The sequence below is a fragment of the Saccostrea echinata genome, unplaced genomic scaffold (assembly GCF_033153115.1).
Source record: "Saccostrea echinata isolate AGI-Se365-2 ecotype Australia unplaced genomic scaffold, CSIRO_AGI_Sech_v1 ptg000033l, whole genome shotgun sequence".
In the NCBI taxonomy this organism is placed as follows: domain Eukaryota; kingdom Metazoa; phylum Mollusca; class Bivalvia; order Ostreida; family Ostreidae; genus Saccostrea; species Saccostrea echinata.
In genome coordinates, this window is record NW_026889782.1 from 6,616,462 (window position 1) to 6,637,633 (window position 21,172).

Here is a 21,172-nt window from a genome sequence, read left to right on the forward strand (position 1 = left end):
TCTTATCAATGTAGGTTTCAAGTGCACCAATCATCTTAGGTGGTTCATATCCACTCTTTGTGTAGAAAGGATGAATCTCATCGTTATTAGTCTTGAAATTGAACTTACATCTCATTTTACGTGCAAGTTCATCAAAATCTTTGAGTAAGTCGTTTTTTGCGACTTTTGTCGAAGGTGTTGGGATGAATTTCAGCCCTTTTGCTAACAATAAGTATTCACTATCTGTTAACTTGTTTTTGGTCAGATTGAATACATGTTCTCTTGCATAAAGAACATTGGAGTAGAACTTTCTATTTTTGCGGGCTTTGTATTTCATTGCCCTAATAGATCGTTTTCTTCTTTTGATGTTTCGATCGAAACGACGTGCCATTCTGTTGGCTGTGTATGTGAAAATGTGAGCAAACCTTCGCACGTGGTAAAAAATGCCGCTAGCGCATGCGTACAAATCCTGTATGTTATTATTGAATAATCCAGACGTAATCATGTTTGAACTAACCAATTAGTAAATTAGAAATACAATTTCCTTACCAAAAGGCATATCAATAAGATAGCAAAATTCCAAAGGAAATGAATATTTTATTCATTGATCATTCACAGAACATAATTTGTCACAGTATGTAATCAATAGCGAATGATACTTTAAAGAAATGACTAATTCCCATAGGGATAAGTTCGTTAGAGTTAAGAGTGATACACTCAAATATAATAATCGGACAATAGAGTCACTTTAGTATAGCGAATCAGTTCAGTTGCGCATGAGTGATACACTCAAGTTTTTATAACTGGACATTAAAGTCACTTAGTAAGGTGAAAATTTTCGCCCTTTATGTCCTTTGCCTTTGCCTCCTCTATATGAGGTACCGGTAGTGGATTTGTTTTTTCCAGCCGCCTGTTTAGGTTTGGTTCTTATTGCTGTGCAAAATTGCAACAGTTCCTTATCAAATTTTTCCTTGCTGGCATTCATACGGGTATTGAGCTCGTTTCGGGCTAATCCTGAGGTGGAAGTGGCTGTTCCGATTTTTTGGAGAGCCTCATGTCTGATTTCTTTTAATTGATTATTAGTTTCTTCAATTTTATCCTCCAAGAATTTGATGGATTCTTGCATAAATTCCTTTTTCAAAGAATCAGCCTTTTCCTTCCAAAGAGATTGGAACAAAATGTCAATGTCCTTATCTCCAAGATTGGGATTGCAGCTGATATTCCATTTCATGAATGGTGGCAACGTATTATTTTTCATTGAAAAATAAATTCCCTCCCGGGCACAGGCCAGTTGGTGTCGTGTTCCCAGTTTTTCAGTGAAATTATCACAGGCAATGGACACAGTAGTAGAGAAATTGTCCGATTTGACATCGGGTGAATCAAAATCTGTTAGATTCAATCCATAATCGAACTGGTCTTCAAGTTCATTTTGCATTTTTGCAAATTGTTCTTGATTACTAGGTAAATCGTCAACATCCATTTTGATGTTTTGTTTTTTAGAGAGTGACAATCTGTTCATGATGAAATCAGAGTGATAATGACCAACTTTTGGGTGGTCAGAACGGCAAAAGGGTGTGAATATCGAGTTCTTGCCGAAACAAATCAATTAGATTAGATCAAATGAAAGGAAGTTCGGATCGCAGACAAAGTCGGCGATTCACGAGCAGTTAGAGTCATTCGGACATTGTCCAGACGTAACATGTAGTAAAAAAGTGACTCCCATCAAGCCACGAACCCCGTTTTCACTTAGATCCGACACTAATTTAGTGTTTCGGCGGTGTGATAACAGGCCAAGCAATAAATAGATATTCTATACTAATTATAATTAGTTATATAAGTCCGCCATCATCAGGAATCCACTTATATATATAAATATTGTATATTCATTTTATTTGTTTTATTATATACCGGTATGTTCTTTTTAAATAGTAGAACCGGTAAGGGAATTTCCCAAGGTCACGTAATGTTTAAATAATAAACACAGATGAAAGTTGTTTGTGTAAATAAATATACAAGAAAGCGATAATTTGTTAACTGTCTCTGACTGAGATATGTCAGTAAATGATATGGTTGATTACATTGTAATTGACCAGTAAGTGAGGCTTTACTAACTTTTATTAAAGTTTTGAACTTGTTAGGAGATCTCCTAAACTCCTGTGTTTTTTATATGCAATAATTGGTTTGTCTTTGAATATATCTTTGAGTTCGGGCTCTCTTGATAGAGTGTGCCAGTATTTTAGCAATTTCTTTGTGATATTGCTAATGGCTGGGTTGTATTTTGTAACCATGACCAATGGTATATCAGAATTACTGTTAACTTTCTTTTTTTGAATTAAATGGTCTCTTTTGTAATTTTCTAGAACATTGTTCATTGAACTGTTAATCTCATTTTCATTATATCCTCTTTTCAACAGAGAAAATTTGAACTTCTCGATCGCATTGTGAAAAATATTAGAATCGCTAGTATTGCGTAAATGACGAATGATTTCGCCTTTAATAATTCCCCTGAAAACAGAAGGGCTATGTGCACTATTGCGTTCCAGATACTGGAAAGTATTAGTAGGTTTTATGAAAGTTTTGACATCAAGAATTCCTTCTAATTCAAACCTTTCTCCCTTAAATAGGGTGATGTCAAGGAAGTTCATTTCTTTGTCAGAAATTTCATATGTGAATTTTAAAAGAGGATGATGTGAATTTGCTATTTGGAAAAATTGATGAATTTCATCCATTTCCCCATGATAGATTATAAATCCATCATCTCGATATCGACCGCGATAAACAATATTATGTTGAAATGGAAATTTGTTTAGAATTTCCGAAGTGACTTCATACATTCTGATATCGCACACTTCAGGACTGCATTTTGAGCCCATTGCGCAGCCTATAATTTGTTTATATTTCTTAGAATTAAATTCAAAGACATTATTTTCTAATATTGTTTGTAACAACCACAGAAGATCATCTGTAGGTGGCGAAGGAATTTTAAATTCTCCTTTGTTGAATTTAGAGTATGCTTCACTGACAGCTGTGAGTAATTCGTTGAACTGCATATTTGTATACAGGGATGTTACATCATAACTGACCATTATGCATTCTGCTTGCGGTCTAAGTTTTTCTATTTTTATTATGAAATCAGAGCTATCTCTGATGTAAGTGGATTGTGTTTTGACTATTGGTATTAGGAAGTAATCAACATATTGGCTGATTCGTTCCGTCGCCGACCCGCATTGCGAGATAATAGGTCGTGCCGGGCAAATGATTTCTTGATTGTAGTGGCCCTGTTCTTTGATAAGATCAAACATCGTCTGATCTAATTTGTGAAGTTTAGGTAGTAAGTATAATCTACCTATTCGTGGATACGTAATATTCATTAAAAATCTATATGTAACTTTATCTAGATACCCATTTGCCTTAAGTTCATTGATTTTATTTTCAATATTCCTTTGGAGCAATGATAAATCAAAATCGTCAATTATTTCGTAATATTTAGTGTTCAATTGGCGATCGCCCTCCTTAATATAATCGTGTTTGTTCATAACAACACATATGTTGTTTTTGTCTGCCTTTTTAATTACAATATCGTGGCGATATCGTAACTGGTTAAGTGCTCTTCTCTCAAGTTGAGATAAATTATCAGAGCATTTTTTTATCTGAATTGAGGAAAGTTCAAGTTTGGTCTTATCAATGTAGGTTTCAAGTGCACCAATCATCTTAGGTGGTTCCTATCCACTCTTTGTGTAGAAAGGATGAATCTCATCGTTATTAGTCTTGAAATTGAACTTACATCTCATTTTACGTGCAAGTTCATCAAAATCTTTGAGTAAGTCGTTTTTTGCGACTTTTGTCGAAGGTGTTGGGATGAATTTCAGCCCTTTTGCTAACAATAAGTATTCACTATCTGTTAACTTGTTTTTGGTCAGATTGAATACATGTTCTCTTGCATAAAGAACATTGGAGTAGAACTTTCTATTTTTGCGGGCTTTGTATTTCATTGCCCTAATAGATCGTTTTCTTCTTTTGATGTTTCGATCGAAACGACGTGCCATTCTGTTGGCTGTGTATGTGAAAATGTGAGCAAACCTTCGCACGTGGTAAAAAATGCCGCTAGCGCATGCGTACAAATCCTGTATGTTATTATTGAATAATCCAGACGTAATCATGTTTGAACTAACCAATTAGTAAATTAGAAATACAATTTCCTTACCAAAAGGCATATCAATAAGATAGCAAAATTCCAAAGGAAATGAATATTTTATTCATTGATCATTCACAGAACATAATTTGTCACAGTATGTAATCAATAGCGAATGATACTTTAAAGAAATGACTAATTCCCATAGGGATAAGTTCGTTAGAGTTAAGAGTGATACACTCAAATATAATAATCGGACAATAGAGTCACTTTAGTATAGCGAATCAGTTCAGTTGCGCATGAGTGATACACTCAAGTTTTTATAACTGGACATTAAAGTCACTTAGTAAGGTGAAAATTTTCGCCCTTTATGTCCTTTGCCTTTGCCTCCTCTATATGAGGTACCGGTAGTGGATTTGTTTTTTCCAGCCGCCTGTTTAGGTTTGGTTCTTATTGCTGTGCAAAATTGCAACAGTTCCTTATCAAATTTTTCCTTGCTGGCATTCATACGGGTATTGAGCTCGTTTCGGGCTAATCCTGAGGTGGAAGTGGCTGTTCCGATTTTTTGGAGAGCCTCATGTCTGATTTCTTTTAATTGATTATTAGTTTCTTCAATTTTATCCTCCAAGAATTTGATGGATTCTTGCATAAATTCCTTTTTCAAAGAATCAGCCTTTTCCTTCCAAAGAGATTGGAACAAAATGTCAATGTCCTTATCTCCAAGATTGGGATTGCAGCTGATATTCCATTTCATGAATGGTGGCAACGTATTATTTTTCATTGAAAAATAAATTCCCTCCCGGGCACAGGCCAGTTGGTGTCGTGTTCCCAGTTTTTCAGTGAAATTATCACAGGCAATGGACACAGTAGTAGAGAAATTGTCCGATTTGACATCGGGTGAATCAAAATCTGTTAGATTCAATCCATAATCGAACTGGTCTTCAAGTTCATTTTGCATTTTTGCAAATTGTTCTTGATTACTAGGTAAATCGTCAACATCCATTTTGATGTTTTGTTTTTTAGAGAGTGACAATCTGTTCATGATGAAATCAGAGTGATAATGACCAACTTTTGGGTGGTCAGAACGGCAAAAGGGTGTGAATATCGAGTTCTTGCCGAAACAAATCAATTAGATTAGATCAAATGAAAGGAAGTTCGGATCGCAGACAAAGTCGGCGATTCACGAGCAGTTAGAGTCATTCGGACATTGTCCAGACGTAACATGTAGTAAAAAAGTGACTCCCATCAAGCCACGAACCCCGTTTTCACTTAGATCCGACACTAATTTAGTGTTTCGGCGGTGTGATAACAGGCCAAGCAATAAATAGATATTCTATACTAATTATAATTAGTTATATAAGTCCGCCATCATCAGGAATCCACTTATATATATAAATATTGTATATTCATTTTATTTGTTTTATTATATACCGGTATGTTCTTTTTAAATAGTAGAACCGGTAAGGGAATTTCCCAAGGTCACGTAATGTTTAAATAATAAACACAGATGAAAGTTGTTTGTGTAAATAAATATGCAAGAAAGCGATAATTTGTTAACTGTCTCTGACTGAGATATGTCAGTAAATGATATGGTTGATTACATTGTAATTGACCAGTAAGTGAGGCTTTACTAACTTTTATTAAAGTTTTGAACTTGTTAGGAGATCTCCTAAACTCCTGTGTTTTTTATATGCAATAATTGGTTTGTCTTTGAATATATCTTTGAGTTCGGGCTCTCTTGATAGAGTGTGCCAGTATTTTAGCAATTTCTTTTTGATATTGCTAATGGCTGGGTTGTATTTTGTAACCATGACCAATGGTATATCAGAATTACTGTTAACTTTCTTTTTTTGAATTAAATGGTCTCTTTTGTAATTTTCTAGAACATTGTTCATTGAACTGTTAATCTCATTTTCATTATATCCTCTTTTCAACAGAGAAAATTTGAACTTCTCGATCGCATTGTGAAAAATATTAGAATCGCTAGTATTGCGTAAATGACGAATGATTTCGCCTTTAATAATTCCCCTGAAAACAGAAGGGCTATGTGCACTATTGCGTTCCAGATACTGGAAAGTATTAGTAGGTTTTATGAAAGTTTTGACATCAAGAATTCCTTCTAATTCAAACCTTTCTCCCTTAAATAGGGTGATGTCAAGGAAGTTCATTTCTTTGTCAGAAATTTCATATGTGAATTTTAAAAGAGGATGATGTGAATTTGCTATTTGGAAAAATTGATGAATTTCATCCATTTCCCCATGATAGATTATAAATCCATCATCTCGATATCGACCGTGATAAACAATATTATGTTGAAATGGAAATTTGTTTAGAATTTCCGAAGTGACTTCATACATTCTGATATCGCACACTTCAGGACTGCATTTTGAGCCCATTGCGCAGCCTATAATTTGTTTATATTTCTTAGAATTAAATTCAAAGACATTATTTTCTAATATTGTTTGTAACAACCACAGAAGATCATCTGTAGGTGGCGAAGGAATTTTAAATTCTCCTTTGTTGAATTTAGAGTATGCTTCACTGACAGCTGTGAGTAATTCGTTGAACTGCATATTTGTATACAGGGATGTTACATCATAACTGACCATTATGCATTCTGCTTGCGGTCTAAGTTTTTCTATTTTTATTATGAAATCAGAGCTATCTCTGATGTAAGTGGATTGTGTTTTGACTATTGGTATTAGGAAGTAATCAACATATTGGCTGATTCGTTCCGTCGCCGACCCGCATTGCGAGATAATAGGTCGTGCCGGGCAAATGATTTCTTGATTGTAGTGGCCCTGTTCTTTGATAAGATCAAACATCGTCTGATCTAATTTGTGAAGTTTAGGTAGTAAGTATAATCTACCTATTCGTGGATACGTAATATTCATTAAAAATCTATATGTAACTTTATCTAGATACCCATTTGCCTTAAGTTCATTGATTTTATTTTCAATATTCCTTTGGAGCAATGATAAATCAAAATCGTCAATTATTTCGTAATATTTAGTGTTCAATTGGCGATCGCCCTCCTTAATATAATCGTGTTTGTTCATAACAACACATATGTTGTTTTTGTCTGCCTTTTTAATTACAATATCGTGGCGATATCGTAACTGGTTAAGTGCTCTTCTCTCAAGTTGAGATAAATTATCAGAGCATTTTTTTATCTGAATTGAGGAAAGTTCAAGTTTGGTCTTATCAATGTAGGTTTCAAGTGCACCAATCATCTTAGGTGGTTCCTATCCACTCTTTGTGTAGAAAGGATGAATCTCATCGTTATTAGTCTTGAAATTGAACTTACATCTCATTTTACGTGCAAGTTCATCAAAATCTTTGAGTAAGTCGTTTTTTGCGACTTTTGTCGAAGGTGTTGGGATGAATTTCAGCCCTTTTGCTAACAATAAGTATTCACTATCTGTTAACTTGTTTTTGGTCAGATTGAATACATGTTCTCTTGCATAAAGAACATTGGAGTAGAACTTTCTATTTTTGCGGGCTTTGTATTTCATTGCCCTAATAGATCGTTTTCTTCTTTTGATGTTTCGATCGAAACGACGTGCCATTCTGTTGGCTGTGTATGTGAAAATGTGAGCAAACCTTCGCACGTGGTAAAAAATGCCGCTAGCGCATGCGTACAAATCCTGTATGTTATTATTGAATAATCCAGACGTAATCATGTTTGAACTAACCAATTAGTAAATTAGAAATACAATTTCCTTACCAAAAGGCATATCAATAAGATAGCAAAATTCCAAAGGAAATGAATATTTTATTCATTGATCATTCACAGAACATAATTTGTCACAGTATGTAATCAATAGCGAATGATACTTTAAAGAAATGACTAATTCCCATAGGGATAAGTTCGTTAGAGTTAAGAGTGATACACTCAAATATAATAATCGGACAATAGAGTCACTTTAGTATAGCGAATCAGTTCAGTTGCGCATGAGTGATACACTCAAGTTTTTATAACTGGACATTAAAGTCACTTAGTAAGGTGAAAATTTTCGCCCTTTATGTCCTTTGCCTTTGCCTCCTCTATATGAGGTACCGGTAGTGGATTTGTTTTTTCCAGCCGCCTGTTTAGGTTTGGTTCTTATTGCTGTGCAAAATTGCAACAGTTCCTTATCAAATTTTTCCTTGCTGGCATTCATACGGGTATTGAGCTCGTTTCGGGCTAATCCTGAGGTGGAAGTGGCTGTTCCGATTTTTTGGAGAGCCTCATGTCTGATTTCTTTTAATTGATTATTAGTTTCTTCAATTTTATCCTCCAAGAATTTGATGGATTCTTGCATAAATTCCTTTTTCAAAGAATCAGCCTTTTCCTTCCAAAGAGATTGGAACAAAATGTCAATGTCCTTATCTCCAAGATTGGGATTGCAGCTGATATTCCATTTCATGAATGGTGGCAACGTATTATTTTTCATTGAAAAATAAATTCCCTCCCGGGCACAGGCCAGTTGGTGTCGTGTTCCCAGTTTTTCAGTGAAATTATCACAGGCAATGGACACAGTAGTAGAGAAATTGTCCGATTTGACATCGGGTGAATCAAAATCTGTTAGATTCAATCCATAATCGAACTGGTCTTCAAGTTCATTTTGCATTTTTGCAAATTGTTCTTGATTACTAGGTAAATCGTCAACATCCATTTTGATGTTTTGTTTTTTAGAGAGTGACAATCTGTTCATGATGAAATCAGAGTGATAATGACCAACTTTTGGGTGGTCAGAACGGCAAAAGGGTGTGAATATCGAGTTCTTGCCGAAACAAATCAATTAGATTAGATCAAATGAAAGGAAGTTCGGATCGCAGACAAAGTCGGCGATTCACGAGCAGTTAGAGTCATTCGGACATTGTCCAGACGTAACATGTAGTAAAAAAGTGACTCCCATCAAGCCACGAACCCCGTTTTCACTTAGATCCGACACTAATTTAGTGTTTCGGCGGTGTGATAACAGGCCAAGCAATAAATAGATATTCTATACTAATTATAATTAGTTATATAAGTCCGCCATCATCAGGAATCCACTTATATATATAAATATTGTATATTCATTTTATTTGTTTTATTATATACCGGTATGTTCTTTTTAAATAGTAGAACCGGTAAGGGAATTTCCCAAGGTCACGTAATGTTTAAATAATAAACACAGATGAAAGTTGTTTGTGTAAATAAATATGCAAGAAAGCGATAATTTGTTAACTGTCTCTGACTGAGATATGTCAGTAAATGATATGGTTGATTACATTGTAATTGACCAGTAAGTGAGGCTTTACTAACTTTTATTAAAGTTTTGAACTTGTTAGGAGATCTCCTAAACTCCTGTGTTTTTTATATGCAATAATTGGTTTGTCTTTGAATATATCTTTGAGTTCGGGCTCTCTTGATAGAGTGTGCCAGTATTTTAGCAATTTCTTTTTGATATTGCTAATGGCTGGGTTGTATTTTGTAACCATGACCAATGGTATATCAGAATTACTGTTAACTTTCTTTTTTTGAATTAAATGGTCTCTTTTGTAATTTTCTAGAACATTGTTCATTGAACTGTTAATCTCATTTTCATTATATCCTCTTTTCAACAGAGAAAATTTGAACTTCTCGATCGCATTGTGAAAAATATTAGAATCGCTAGTATTGCGTAAATGACGAATGATTTCGCCTTTAATAATTCCCCTGAAAACAGAAGGGCTATGTGCACTATTGCGTTCCAGATACTGGAAAGTATTAGTAGGTTTTATGAAAGTTTTGACATCAAGAATTCCTTCTAATTCAAACCTTTCTCCCTTAAATAGGGTGATGTCAAGGAAGTTCATTTCTTTGTCAGAAATTTCATATGTGAATTTTAAAAGAGGATGATGTGAATTTGCTATTTGGAAAAATTGATGAATTTCATCCATTTCCCCATGATAGATTATAAATCCATCATCTCGATATCGACCGTGATAAACAATATTATGTTGAAATGGAAATTTGTTTAGAATTTCCGAAGTGACTTCATACATTCTGATATCGCACACTTCAGGACTGCATTTTGAGCCCATTGCGCAGCCTATAATTTGTTTATATTTCTTAGAATTAAATTCAAAGACATTATTTTCTAATATTGTTTGTAACAACCACAGAAGATCATCTGTAGGTGGCGAAGGAATTTTAAATTCTCCTTTGTTGAATTTAGAGTATGCTTCACTGACAGCTGTGAGTAATTCGTTGAACTGCATATTTGTATACAGGGATGTTACATCATAACTGACCATTATGCATTCTGCTTGCGGTCTAAGTTTTTCTATTTTTATTATGAAATCAGAGCTATCTCTGATGTAAGTGGATTGTGTTTTGACTATTGGTATTAGGAAGTAATCAACATATTGGCTGATTCGTTCCGTCGCCGACCCGCATTGCGAGATAATAGGTCGTGCCGGGCAAATGATTTCTTGATTGTAGTGGCCCTGTTCTTTGATAAGATCAAACATCGTCTGATCTAATTTGTGAAGTTTAGGTAGTAAGTATAATCTACCTATTCGTGGATACGTAATATTCATTAAAAATCTATATGTAACTTTATCTAGATACCCATTTGCCTTAAGTTCATTGATTTTATTTTCAATATTCCTTTGGAGCAATGATAAATCAAAATCGTCAATTATTTCGTAATATTTAGTGTTCAATTGGCGATCGCCCTCCTTAATATAATCGTGTTTGTTCATAACAACACATATGTTGTTTTTGTCTGCCTTTTTAATTACAATATCGTGGCGATATCGTAACTGGTTAAGTGCTCTTCTCTCAAGTTGAGATAAATTATCAGAGCATTTTTTTATCTGAATTGAGGAAAGTTCAAGTTTGGTCTTATCAATGTAGGTTTCAAGTGCACCAATCATCTTAGGTGGTTCATATCCACTCTTTGTGTAGAAAGGATGAATCTCATCGTTATTAGTCTTGAAATTGAACTTACATCTCATTTTACGTGCAAGTTCATCAAAATCTTTGAGTAAGTCGTTTTTTGCGACTTTTGTCGAAGGTGTTGGGATGAATTTCAGCCCTTTTGCTAACAATAAGTATTCACTATCTGTTAACTTGTTTTTGGTCAGATTGAATACATGTTCTCTTGCATAAAGAACATTGGAGTAGAACTTTCTATTTTTGCGGGCTTTGTATTTCATTGCCCTAATAGATCGTTTTCTTCTTTTGATGTTTCGATCGAAACGACGTGCCATTCTGTTGGCTGTGTATGTGAAAATGTGAGCAAACCTTCGCACGTGGTATAAAATGCCGCTAGCGCATGCGTACAAATCCTGTATGTTATTATTGAATAATCCAGACGTAATCATGTTTGAACTAACCAATTAGTAAATTAGAAATACAATTTCCTTACCAAAAGGCATATCAATAAGATAGCAAAATTCCAAAGGAAATGAATATTTTATTCATTGATCATTCACAGAACATAATTTGTCACAGTATGTAATCAATAGCGAATGATACTTTAAAGAAATGACTAATTCCCATAGGGATAAGTTCGTTAGAGTTAAGAGTGATACACTCAAATATAATAATCGGACAATAGAGTCACTTTAGTATAGCGAATCAGTTCAGTTGCGCATGAGTGATACACTCAAGTTTTTATAACTGGACATTAAAGTCACTTAGTAAGGTGAAAATTTTCGCCCTTTATGTCCTTTGCCTTTGCCTCCTCTATATGAGGTACCGGTAGTGGATTTGTTTTTTCCAGCCGCCTGTTTAGGTTTGGTTCTTATTGCTGTGCAAAATTGCAACAGTTCCTTATCAAATTTTTCCTTGCTAGCATTCATACGGGTATTGAGCTCGTTTCGGGCTAATCCTGAGGTGGAAGTGGCTGTTCCGATTTTTTGGAGAGCCTCATGTCTGATTTCTTTTAATTGATTATTAGTTTCTTCAATTTTATCCTCCAAGAATTTGATGGATTCTTGCATAAATTCCTTTTTCAAAGAATCAGCCTTTTCCTTCCAAAGAGATTGGAACAAAATGTCAATGTCCTTATCTCCAAGATTGGGATTGCAGCTGATATTCCATTTCATGAATGGTGGCAACGTATTATTTTTCATTGAAAAATAAATTCCCTCCCGGGCACAGGCCAGTTGGTGTCGTGTTCCCAGTTTTTCAGTGAAATTATCACAGGCAATGGACACAGTAGTAGAGAAATTGTCCGATTTGACATCGGGTGAATCAAAATCTGTTAGATTCAATCCATAATCGAACTGGTCTTCAAGTTCATTTTGCATTTTTGCAAATTGTTCTTGATTACTAGGTAAATCGTCAACATCCATTTTGATGTTTTGTTTTTTAGAGAGTGACAATCTGTTCATGATGAAATCAGAGTGATAATGACCAACTTTTGGGTGGTCAGAACGGCAAAAGGGTGTGAATATCGAGTTCTTGCCGAAACAAATCAATTAGATTAGATCAAATGAAAGGAAGTTCGGATCGCAGACAAAGTCGGCGATTCACGAGCAGTTAGAGTCATTCGGACATTGTCCAGACGTAACATGTAGTAAAAAAGTGACTCCCATCAAGCCACGAACCCCGTTTTCACTTAGATCCGACACTAATTTAGTGTTTCGGCGGTGTGATAACAGGCCAAGCAATAAATAGATATTCTATACTAATTATAATTAGTTATATAAGTCCGCCATCATCAGGAATCCACTTATATATATAAATATTGTATATTCATTTTATTTGTTTTATTATATACCGGTATGTTCTTTTTAAATAGTAGAACCGGTAAGGGAATTTCCCAAGGTCACGTAATGTTTAAATAATAAACACAGATGAAAGTTGTTTGTGTAAATAAATATGCAAGAAAGCGATAATTTGTTAACTGTCTCTGACTGAGATATGTCAGTAAATGATATGGTTGATTACATTGTAATTGACCAGTAAGTGAGGCTTTACTAACTTTTATTAAAGTTTTGAACTTGTTAGGAGATCTCCTAAACTCCTGTGTTTTTTATATGCAATAATTGGTTTGTCTTTGAATATATCTTTGAGTTCGGGCTCTCTTGATAGAGTGTGCCAGTATTTTAGCAATTTCTTTTTGATATTGCTAATGGCTGGGTTGTATTTTGTAACCATGACCAATGGTATATCAGAATTACTGTTAACTTTCTTTTTTTGAATTAAATGGTCTCTTTTGTAATTTTCTAGAACATTGTTCATTGAACTGTTAATCTCATTTTCATTATATCCTCTTTTCAACAGAGAAAATTTGAACTTCTCGATCGCATTGTGAAAAATATTAGAATCGCTAGTATTGCGTAAATGACGAATGATTTCGCCTTTAATAATTCCCCTGAAAACAGAAGGGCTATGTGCACTATTGCGTTCCAGATACTGGAAAGTATTAGTAGGTTTTATGAAAGTTTTGACATCAAGAATTCCTTCTAATTCAAACCTTTCTCCCTTAAATAGGGTGATGTCAAGGAAGTTCATTTCTTTGTCAGAAATTTCATATGTGAATTTTAAAAGAGGATGATGTGAATTTGCTATTTGGAAAAATTGATGAATTTCATCCATTTCCCCATGATAGATTATAAATCCATCATCTCGATATCGACCGCGATAAACAATATTATGTTGAAATGGAAATTTGTTTAGAATTTCCGAAGTGACTTCATACATTCTGATATCGCACACTTCAGGACTGCATTTTGAGCCCATTGCGCAGCCTATAATTTGTTTATATTTCTTAGAATTAAATTCAAAGACATTATTTTCTAATATTGTTTGTAACAACCACAGAAGATCATCTGTAGGTGGCGAAGGAATTTTAAATTCTCCTTTGTTGAATTTAGAGTATGCTTCACTGACAGCTGTGAGTAATTCGTTGAACTGCATATTTGTATACAGGGATGTTACATCATAACTGACCATTATGCATTCTGCTTGCGGTCTAAGTTTTTCTATTTTTATTATGAAATCAGAGCTATCTCTGATGTAAGTGGATTGTGTTTTGACTATTGGTATTAGGAAGTAATCAACATATTGGCTGATTCGTTCCGTCGCCGACCCGCATTGCGAGATAATAGGTCGTGCCGGGCAAATGATTTCTTGATTGTAGTGGCCCTGTTCTTTGATAAGATCAAACATCGTCTGATCTAATTTGTGAAGTTTAGGTAGTAAGTATAATCTACCTATTCGTGGATACGTAATATTCATTAAAAATCTATATGTAACTTTATCTAGATACCCATTTGCCTTAAGTTCATTGATTTTATTTTCAATATTCCTTTGGAGCAATGATAAATCAAAATCGTCAATTATTTCGTAATATTTAGTGTTCAATTGGCGATCGCCCTCCTTAATATAATCGTGTTTGTTCATAACAACACATATGTTGTTTTTGTCTGCCTTTTTAATTACAATATCGTGGCGATATCGTAACTGGTTAAGTGCTCTTCTCTCAAGTTGAGATAAATTATCAGAGCATTTTTTTATCTGAATTGAGGAAAGTTCAAGTTTGGTCTTATCAATGTAGGTTTCAAGTGCACCAATCATCTTAGGTGGTTCATATCCACTCTTTGTGTAGAAAGGATGAATCTCATCGTTATTAGTCTTGAAATTGAACTTACATCTCATTTTACGTGCAAGTTCATCAAAATCTTTGAGTAAGTCGTTTTTTGCGACTTTTGTCGAAGGTGTTGGGATGAATTTCAGCCCTTTTGCTAACAAAAGAACATACCGGTATATAATAAAACAAATAAAATGAATATACAATATTTATATATATAAGTGGATTCCTGATGATGGCGGACTTATATAACTAATTATAATTAGTATAGAATATCTATTTATTGCTTGGCCTGTTATCACACCGCCGAAACACTAAATTAGTGTCGGATCTAAGTGAAAACGGGGTTCGTGGCTTGATGGGAGTCACTTTTTTACTACATAATCAAGAAATCATTTGCCCGGCACGACCTATTATCTCGCAATGCGGGTCGGCGACGGAACGAATCAGCCAATATGTTGATTACTTCCTAATACCAATAGTCAAAACACAATCCACTTACATCAGAGATAGCTCTGATTTCATAATAAAAATAGAAAAACTTAGACCGCAAGCAGAATGCATAATGGTCAGTTATGATGTAACATCCCTGTATACAAATATGCAGTTCAACGAATTACTCACAGCTGTCAGTGAAGCATACTCTAAATTCAACAAAGGAGAATTTAAAATTCCTTCGCCACCTACAGATGATCTTCTGTGGTTGTTACAAACAATATTAGAAAATAATGTCTTTGAATTTAATTCTAAGAAATATAAACAAATTATAGGCTGCGCAATGGGCTCAAAATGCAGTCCTGAAGTGTGCGATATCAGAATGTATGAAGTCACTTCGGAAATTCTAAACAAATTTCCATTTCAACATAATATTGTTTATCACGGTCGATATCGAGATGATGGATTTATAATCTATCATGGGGAAATGGATGAAATTCATCAATTTTTCCAAATAGCAAATTCACATCATCCTCTTTTAAAATTCACATATGAAATTTCTGACAAAGAAATGAACTTCCTTGACATCACCCTATTTAAGGGAGAAAGGTTTGAATTAGAAGGAATTCTTGATGTCAAAACTTTCATAAAACCTACTAATACTTTCCAGTATCTGGAACGCAATAGTGCACATAGCCCTTCTGTTTTCAGGGGAATTATTAAAGGCGAAATCATTCGTCATTTACGCAATACTAGCGATTCTAATATTTTTCACAATGCGATCGAGAAGTTCAAATTTTCTCTGTTGAAAAGAGGATATAATGAAAATGAGATTAACAGTTCAATGAACAATGTTCTAGAAAATTACAAAAGAGACCATTTAATTCAAAAAAAGAAAGTTAACAGTAATTCTGATATACCATTGGTCATGGTTACAAAATACAACCCAGCCATTAGCAATATCAAAAAGAAATTGCTAAAATACTGGCACACTCTATCAAGAGAGCCCGAACTCAAAGATATATTCAAAGACAAACCAATTATTGCATATAAAAAACACAGGAGTTTAGGAGATCTCCTAACAAGTTCAAAACTTTAATAAAAGTTAGTAAAGCCTCACTTACTGGTCAATTACAATGTAATCAACCATATCATTTACTGACATATCTCAGTCAGAGACAGTTAACAAATTATCGCTTTCTTGCATATTTATTTACACAAACAACTTTCATCTGTGTTTATTATTTAAACATTACGTGACCTTGGGAAATTCCCTTACCGGTTCTACTATTTAAAAAGAACATACCGGTATATAATAAAACAAATAAAATGAATATACAATATTTATATATATAAGTGGATTCCTGATGATGGCGGACTTATATAACTAATTATAATTAGTATAGAATATCTATTTATTGCTTGGCCTGTTATCACACCGCCGAAACACTAAATTAGTGTCGGATCTAAGTGAAAACGGGGTTCGTGGCTTGATGGGAGTCACTTTTTTACTACATGTATTTGCACTAATGCAGAGAACAATTTTCAAATACACCATGTACACAAATATATACCTGGTTATCTGCATGGAAACGAATGGCAAGAGCAGTATACAACCTCTGAATGGCACAAGCTCTCACGTTTCTGCTATGGAGAATCATACCATAAATAGTTGCAGCTGTTGCCACTTTAGAATCAGATGACACATTGTCGCCTGTAAATAGTTATTCATAAAATATCTCAATACGTCTTAATTTATAAAATTATTATAGCATGCAGGGATATTGCAATTTAGGCATTAGTAAACATTACAGTAAGATTTATTCCTTTTGCTTTATAATGAGATTTAGCATATGCAAAATTCTGACCTCCCCCCCCCAAAAAAAAAATATCAGGCCTTCCCCTTTGACCGAACCATACTCTGGTTAAAGTGATATAATATAAGACATTCTTTCAACCACTATTATACAGATATTTATTGATAATTGAATAAATTTAAAAAAAAATCCATTTTTATGACTACTTCAACAATGAAAATGACAGCAGGAAAAAATGAAATCTTTATGCATATGTATGTGTCTTGAACTACTTGCAATTTTTGTAACACCTTTCATCCTTGCTGAGAAAAGTTGTGTGCATAAAGTCATTTTAACAACAGAAAATTGGCCATAACTCGTGACAGAAAGTGACGTTATCAATCATATTGAAAAAATTATACATTCACTGGTAGCATTTTTTATTTCTGTAAGTTTCGTGAGAATACACAAGTTTCAAGATTATCTCCCTTGGTGCGCTCTTTCGTTATGGAAGGGGGGGGGGGTTGTTTCTGCATAAACCGGCAGGTGGTACGGTTATTTATATTGGATACATTACATCATTGATAAAATTGAGAAAATAAGATTAACAAGACTTTACAAATTTATTACCACAGTTATAATGTGAAAACCTAATTTCCCAACCCAAATATAGTCTAACTTAACCCAAATATAATCTAAATTAAAGTAAGAGAATTTAAGGGGATTAAATAGAGGAATAAGGGGACAATTCCAGTATATGAAGCTAGCAAAGCCTGCTGTCTCCCTCCCCTATTTAATAGTTGCAAAGCTTTATACGTGTTACAGATATGAGACTTCGACGGTTGTTTCATTTTCAAGTATCCTAATCGAAAGATTTTGTAAATTGTATGTATAGTAAAGCTTAATAAAATCATCACTGATTAGCATTATCATCTCTGTATAAAATTAATTTCAAAAGCCACAGCCATCGTTCATTTATTTATGCAAGTTTGTATACTTAACAACCTGTCCCACTTCCATGCTAATATGGATACATCATACTTTTTGCACCTCTATCATTGGATAGTTACAATCTCAAAACTTGCGTACTGAGCTTTAAATACTGTTCCCAAGACATCATGTGCACAAAATCAGTAAGGAAAAGAAATAACAAGAAGTCTGTGAGCCAATGCTCACTAATAATACCCCCGCTCTGATGTGAATACACAAGTTCAGTTATGGACAAACACAGTGATAATCAGGAAATTGACATCGGATTTGTAAAAACTGAATCCCAACATATGGCATGCCTAAACAAAGAAAAAATTTCAAGCATCTGCGATGAGTAGTTGCTGAGAAAACTACGACCAAAATTTATTATGTATGGTACGGACAGACGCACGGATAAACAGGAAGTTGACATCGGATTTGTTCCAAAAATGAATCCTATTATATGGCATGCCTAAACAAAGATTGTGCTAAAATTTCAAGCATCTGCAATGAGTAGTTGCTGAGAAAACTGCGACCAAAGTTTGTTACAGACAGACAGACGGACAGACAGACAGACACACAAGGGTAAAACAGTATACCCCCCTCTCCTTCGGAGCGGGGGTATAATAATGAAAAAGAAACAAGAATAACAACAAGGTTTTCCATTGAGACAAAAGAACTTAATTAAATACAAACAATATTTACCTAATGAGAAAAGAAGCACTTCAAGAAGCTGCGGACAGTTTTGTTCCATTTCGTTAAATGCACTGAGGAACCAATGCTTCTCGGACAAAATATCTGGTCTCTTTTGAATTAGTATACTGGATCTAGCCATTCTTGTCAAATTGTCAGTAATCTCTTCAGTCACTTTATTTACTTGTTTACCATGAAGAAATTTAGAGATGGCTGTTCTGCTATCAATGACTGAGTCCACAGTATGTGTCTTTTCACATGTTTTAGAAGTCAAGAAACTGTAGTTGTGGTCACATAGATCAATGTCTGTCTTGTCTGAAGTTGTACATGTTGCATTACTAGTAGAGGGTGCATCATTTGTCTGAAAATTAAGTGATCTCAGGGATTTGCATGCACGCTGTTCTTTTTCACTTGTAGTCCCATCACTCACATTTTCTAAACTTATTTTCTCCACGGAACTGCACACAGACTAAAGTGTTGAATTTAGGGACTTCAGGGCAGAAGGGGGAGTTTTAGCCATCCTCTTGATCCTGTTATGACTATCATAAAAGCTGTTCAAATTGTTCAAACTATCCGTCTTAAATTTATGGTACATTTTACATGTAGTGCAACATTTTTCACACACGTTCATATGTTCCAGATAATTAGGATCTAAAGTTTGTCCTAGAAACTGTTCAACACATGTCTTGTAATTTTCTTTCACTGACTTACGCTTAGTCAAACAATGTAAACGTTTCTTATCATCCCCACAAAGCAAACAGCATTTATTGATAACAGTCTTCACAGGAGTTGTCTCCATCATTTAGGGCTTGGTGAGCTAGTTGATCCTTTGACTTTAATATCTTTACAGGTTTAACATGGTGCTATTTACAGGACACAGCAAAAACTGTTTCTCTAAACCACCTGACTTCACTCAGCACTCATGTCTCTAAAATTGACGGTAAACAAAAATCTTCACAAATGTGAACTTTTAAATAAATTCTTTAAATGCAAATAAATAAATAAAAACAACCTACCAAAGACCTCATATTTGACATCTTTCCAAGTTTACACAGGTATCATGCTGCTCTTTACAGGACACAGTCAAAAACTGTTTCTCTAAACCACCTGACTTCAATCAGCACTCATGTCTCTAAAATATAATGAGAAATTGATGGTAAACAAAAATCTTCACAAATATGAACTTTGAAATAAAAACTTTAAAAGCAAATAAATAAATAAAAACAACTTACCAAAGACTGCATATTTTACATCTTTCCAAGTTTACACAGGTATCTAAGTTCAAAATGCTGCTCTTTACAGGACACAGTCAAAAACTGTTTCTCTAAACCATATGACTTCACTCAGCACTCGTGTCTCTTAAATATGATCAGAAATTGACAGTAAACAAAATTCTTCACAAATATGAACTTTGAAATAAAAACTTTAAAAGCAAATAAATAAATAAAAACAACTTACCAAAGACCTCATATTTGAAATCTTTCCAAGTTTACACAGGTATCAAAGTTCAAAATGCTGCTCTTTACAGGACACAGTCAAAAACTGTTTCTCTAAACCACCTGACTTCACTCAGCACTCATGTCTCTAAAATATAATGAGAAGTTGACGGTAAACAAAAATCTTCACAAATATGAACTTTGAAATAAAAAAATTAAAAGCAAATAAATAAATAAAAACAACTTACCAAAGACCTCATATTTGAAATCTTTCCAAGTTTACACAGGTATCAAAGTTCAAAATGCTGCTCTTTACAGGATACAGTCAAAAACTGTTTCTCTAAACCACCTGACTTCACTCAGCACTCATGTCTCTAAAATATAATGAGAAGTTGACGGTAAACAAAAATCTTCACAAATATGAACTTTGAAATAAAAAATTTAAAAGCAAATAAATAAATAAAAACAACTTACCAAAGACCTCATATTTGACATCTTTCCAAGTTTACACAGGTATCAAAGTTCAAAATGCTGCTCTTTACAGGACACAGTCAAAAACTGTTTCTCTAAACCACCTGACTTCACTCAGCACTCATGTCTCTAAAATATAATGAGAAGTTGACGGTAAACAAAAATCTTCACAAATATGAACTTTGAAATAAAAAATTTAAAAGCAAATAAATAAATAAAAACAACTTACCAAAGACCACATATTTTACATCTTTCCAAGTTTACACAGGTATCAAAGTTCAAAATGCTGCTCTTTACAGGACACAGTCAAAAACTGTTTCTCTAAACCACCTGACTTCACTCAGCACTCATGTCTCTAAAATATAATGAGAAGTTGACGGTAAACAAAAATCTTCACAAATATGAACTTTGAAATAAAAAATTTAAAAGCAAAAAAATAAATAAAAAACAACTTACCAAAGACCACATATTTTACATCTTTCCAAGTTTACACAGATATCATGCTGCTCTTTACAGGACACAGTCAAAAACTGTTTCTCTAAACCACCTGACTTCAATCAGCACTCATGTCTCTAAAATATATAGTGAGAAGTTGACGATAAACAAAAATCTTCACAAATATGAACTTTGAAATAAAAAATTTAAAAGCAAATAAATAAATAAAAACAACTTACCAAAGACCACATATTTTACATCTTTCCAAGT

General features: G+C 34.0%; 1 protein-coding gene and 1 long non-coding RNA gene across 2 annotated transcripts in view; both read right to left on the minus strand.

The window, feature by feature from the left end:
• LOC133198962 (uncharacterized) overlaps positions 1–16,812 on the minus strand; it is a 35,771-nt gene extending 18,959 nt beyond the window's left edge. Inside the window, exon 1 of the mRNA XM_061334862.1 lies at positions 16,677–16,812. Coding sequence (XP_061190846.1) covers positions 16,677–16,690 — 14 coding nt within the window. The 5' untranslated portion in view covers positions 16,691–16,812. The remainder of the gene's footprint in view (positions 1–16,676) is intronic.
• Positions 16,813–19,822: 3,010 nt separating this feature from the next.
• Positions 19,823–20,814, minus strand: LOC133198653 (uncharacterized). The gene is made up of 5 exons (XR_009722531.1): positions 20,697–20,814; positions 20,471–20,596; positions 20,245–20,370; positions 20,019–20,144; positions 19,823–19,918 (listed from the first exon to the last, which is right to left on the minus strand). It is a non-coding gene; the product is annotated as an uncharacterized LOC133198653 (long non-coding RNA).
• Positions 20,815–21,172: the final 358 nt, after the last annotated feature.